This window comes from Plasmodium cynomolgi, chromosome 13 (genome assembly GCF_000321355.1).
Source record: "Plasmodium cynomolgi strain B DNA, chromosome 13, whole genome shotgun sequence".
Taxonomy (NCBI): domain Eukaryota; phylum Apicomplexa; class Aconoidasida; order Haemosporida; family Plasmodiidae; genus Plasmodium; species Plasmodium cynomolgi.
The window spans coordinates 1,990,630-1,994,370 of NC_020406.1; the positions used below are offsets into that span (position 1 = coordinate 1,990,630).

The 3,741-nt window shown below is 40.5% G+C and overlaps 2 protein-coding genes across 2 annotated transcripts; both read right to left on the reverse strand.

Moving 5' to 3' along the window:
- Positions 1–893: 893 nt before the first annotated feature.
- Positions 894–1,454, reverse strand: PCYB_135210 (50S ribosomal protein L16; the record flags this gene model as incomplete). The annotated part of the gene is made up of 1 exon (XM_004224546.1): positions 894–1,454. The coding sequence occupies exon 1, from the start codon at positions 1,431–1,433 to the stop codon at positions 894–896; it is 540 nt and encodes a 179-aa protein (XP_004224594.1). The 5' UTR covers positions 1,434–1,454.
- A 1,402-nt stretch (positions 1,455–2,856) lies between these two features.
- Positions 2,857–3,351, reverse strand: PCYB_135220 (SOAP precursor; the record flags this gene model as incomplete). The annotated part of the gene is made up of 1 exon (XM_004224547.1): positions 2,857–3,351. One exon carries the CDS (start codon positions 3,349–3,351, stop codon positions 2,857–2,859), a length of 495 nt encoding a protein of 164 aa, XP_004224595.1.
- Between the last annotated feature and the right edge of the window lie 390 nt (positions 3,352–3,741).

Below are 3,741 nucleotides of genomic sequence, written 5' to 3' on the forward strand. Positions count from 1 at the left end.
CAATGGTCGCATTTTTTGTGGCGTGCTTCTTTCATTCTTTTTCTCTTAAAATGAACGTAACGCGGATAGTGAGTACATACACTCTTTCTCGTTCTTTCCTCCCCATTTTGGAGCGGCATCGGGGAAGGGAAAAAAAGACCCCATCATCGGGGGGCATAATATGTACAAATTCTTCGATAATCTGTATATGCAAGGGTACCATTTGACGCTCTCCCAAAATGCATTCCCTCCATGGTCATATTACTTGTAATGGAAAGTTGACCAGCCCTCCCATTCCATTATGTGAACAGCCTCTTATGCTATGCATTCGCCAAAAAAATAGGGTGCCGTTATTTGCCCGTTCGTTCGAGTGGACCAAAACATGATGGAGGACACTGTTCCATCTCCTACATAAATGGGCAAAATCGATTGTTGAGCCGCATTGTGTGGCAGTCCGCATAAAAATGAGTCACAGTTGGCTTACCATTTTACGAAAAAAAAAGCAAAACAAGGCAAAACAGAGCAAAACAGAGCAAAACAAAGCAAAACAGAGCAAAACAAAGCAAAACAGAGCAAAACAGAGCAAAACAAAGAAACGTTCTGCCTGCCGTGCGCGCTCCTGATGTCGCTTGGACATACCCAATATACATTTGGCACATGTTTATATTTTCATCTTTAAAAAGAAAAACTGCGCCGTTGCGGGATATTTTCCATTGTTCGTCCCGAATTGAGGGAAGAGTCCCATAAAAGAGGGGGTGGTGGTGGTGGACTGTTCCCGCATGTACGCGTCAAGCAGATTACGTTTAGCAGTTTATGTGAAACATTTTTTTATGAGCAAGTACGGTATAGGTGAAGTACTTTCCATCTCAGAGATCCAATGTAATTAATTCCAATGGGATTTTTTTTTTTTTTTTTTATTCGCCCCTCTGAAACAACTTTGATCTGTACTGATTAAACTGTATCATTTGGTCAGCAGCGACTTTCTTTTGGGAAATATATTTTACATTGTTGATTCGAAATATATTATTTTGTGTCCTAAATACACAAGGAATGGCTACTTTAGCTGCTGCTTTTTTTAAAACTTTGTAAACAGGGTCTTCAAATCCTAAGCTATTAAACGGACTGATGGAAGGAATATGGAAAATTGTTTTTCCTGTTGGAACTCTAGCAACAAAATAATCGATGATTCCTTTTCCTTGTCCCATTTTGGTTCCATCTGGTTTCTTTGTTACACTGTATGTAGCATGCACATCGATAAAATATTCTTTTTTTTTCCCTAAATATCTACGTATAATTTGTTTCATTTCGGCCAACTTTTCTGCTCTTATTCTTTTGGGGCATGCAGCTATAAGTGACTTCCCTATTTTTATGTCTGGGCCATTGAGCGGTACTATTCTTCCTTTGGGCGCTTTTAGGCGCACGGGCAGTGGGGGTTTGTAAATTACAGGCGGCATACTGTTTTGTATATGTGCTGTCTGTGTTGGGGGGGAGGTGTACTTTTTTTTAACTGCGCGTTCGAAGTTATCGAGTGGGAATGTCCCATCTGCCTTAATATCCCAATGAAGTGGGGGGTAGTCGTGGGTATACCCACCGATCTTATGGCTTTATATGTATGTATCTTTCCACACCTAGCTACGTTTCACCCTTCTTTCTTTCTAGCATTCACTGTGATGCTAAATCTTGCCCTCCTGTGTAATTTTCAGGGCCCATTTGGCATGCGTTACTCTGGACTCTTCTTAAATGGGAACAAGCGAAAAAAAAAAAAAAAAACTATTCATCTTATATATACAAATATACACTTTCCCATATCGGCTGTTTCACACCTTTTAATTAAACCGTTTTTGCTTCTGTTATTTTGTCAAACGGGGTCAGTGGGATGACGTTCTGAAGTTGTTACTTTACGGCTTTCCATTTTCCCGTCGTCAGATTGATCACGGATATTGCGCGTTATTCGAAGATGGCAGGAACAAAAAAAGGGCCATATCGTTTTCTTACTCATTTGTTTATTCGCTTTTATTCTGCACTGCACGGTAGTTAAAGCGGTTCGCTGTTCCGAAGTATACACCGCTTGATTTTTCCTCCTTTAACACCCTCCCCTTTGTGGGTCAAAACGTTAAGAAGAAGGGGAAAAATATATATGCAGTGCTAATTGCGCTTTGCCCCAAAAGGGTTTACCCCTCGTGATATATTTTTTAACATCTCATGTGTGTCATTTACTCCACATATGCATTCATTTCTTACTCCTTAAAAACACGACATGCGTTGGGCAGCCGAAGTAACAACCCTGGAGGGTGCTATCCGTTCAGCTTTTCGCCATTTGAACCGACGTGTTCACTCCAAATGGGCGCGGGGGTATGCCGTGCTTAATTGTGCAAGCCGCCCCCGAAATGGACACTCGACGGTAGAGCCCGTGCGTCTGTACACACAGTGGTACTTTTAGTGGTGTGGAATATTAGTGATTTGTTTCTTTTTGTTACATGTTTGTGCTCAATATATCGTGTGTAATATATCGTTGTGTGTTAATGTGAGCAGGAAAGGGGAAAGAAAAATGTTTTTTTTTTTTTTTTCCATTTTGCGAAAAGTAGGCACATATGTAACAACGCATGGACAAAAACAGTGTTGTGGTTGAAACGGGTCTAAGTGGAACGAAGAGGTCGGCGCGAACAAACGAAACGACAACGTTAAAACAGGAGTATGACAAGCTATTCGCGCTACAGTTCCACCCCGAATTAAAAAAAAGTGACAACGGAAAGGACGCACGGCCATATGCAGTAAGGCTGTATCTTAAGGGAAAATATCTGTCCCCTCGGCAGAAGGGGACAATAGGGAAAATCTCCACCAAACTTGTAGACGCCCGATGTTTCTTCCTCATCCGAATTAACAGTAACAGGAGCAGCTGCATTCCTCGGTTTGGATACCCGTGACACTGTTACAGGAGGAGAAGCATTCGGTTATTTTATCATCCTGGGTGTTAGTTCCTTGTGACGTTCCGTCCCCCGTGTTGGTTCCTTGTTGAGGGGGGCCTTCCGTACGTACACCAGACATGGCACTTTTAGTGTGCATATCGGTAGATTGTCCTGAGCTGGTATTCTTCTTACTCGTAAGTAGATTATATCTCTGTAGTTTGGATCCCTTACTTGCGTGCCTATACTTCATGGAAAAACCCGTTTTGTTTTTACAGCTGCATTCACATTCACAAAAATTATCGGGTAGGCATTTTATGCATTCCTGGTCTGTTGTTTTGGGGGAAAAAATCTCTGTGGCTGATGCATTTTTTGTTCGTTGGTGAATGTGTGAGGTTATATCAGAGCTTCTTCCGTGAGCGTACGTCAATGCGAGTAGGGGTAGGAGAAAAATTAAAACGCGTTTCATCTTGAAAATGGGTGAATGGATTAATAGGAAAATATATAAAATAGGTATAGGGACATATATTTCTTTAGGAATGTGGGCAGTTTAAAAGCTTAAGAGGTGGGGCGAAAAAGAATTTCTCGGAAAATAAAAAATTGGGATTTATTCATAGGACTTGAATTCTGCTAAGGAATACAAGTAGTTGCCACGAGTGGAGAAAAGTAAGAAGAATTATGACAAATCGTAAAAAAAAAAAAAAAAAGTTGTACGGAAATTAAGAATAAAAATGAAAAAGATAATAAAATGAGAAAACAAAATAGAAGACAACTGATCGGATATTAAATTTTTTGAGAAACACATATAGACATTAACCATTATGCAACTCTCGAATTATCCATCCCACGAAAAGCTGTT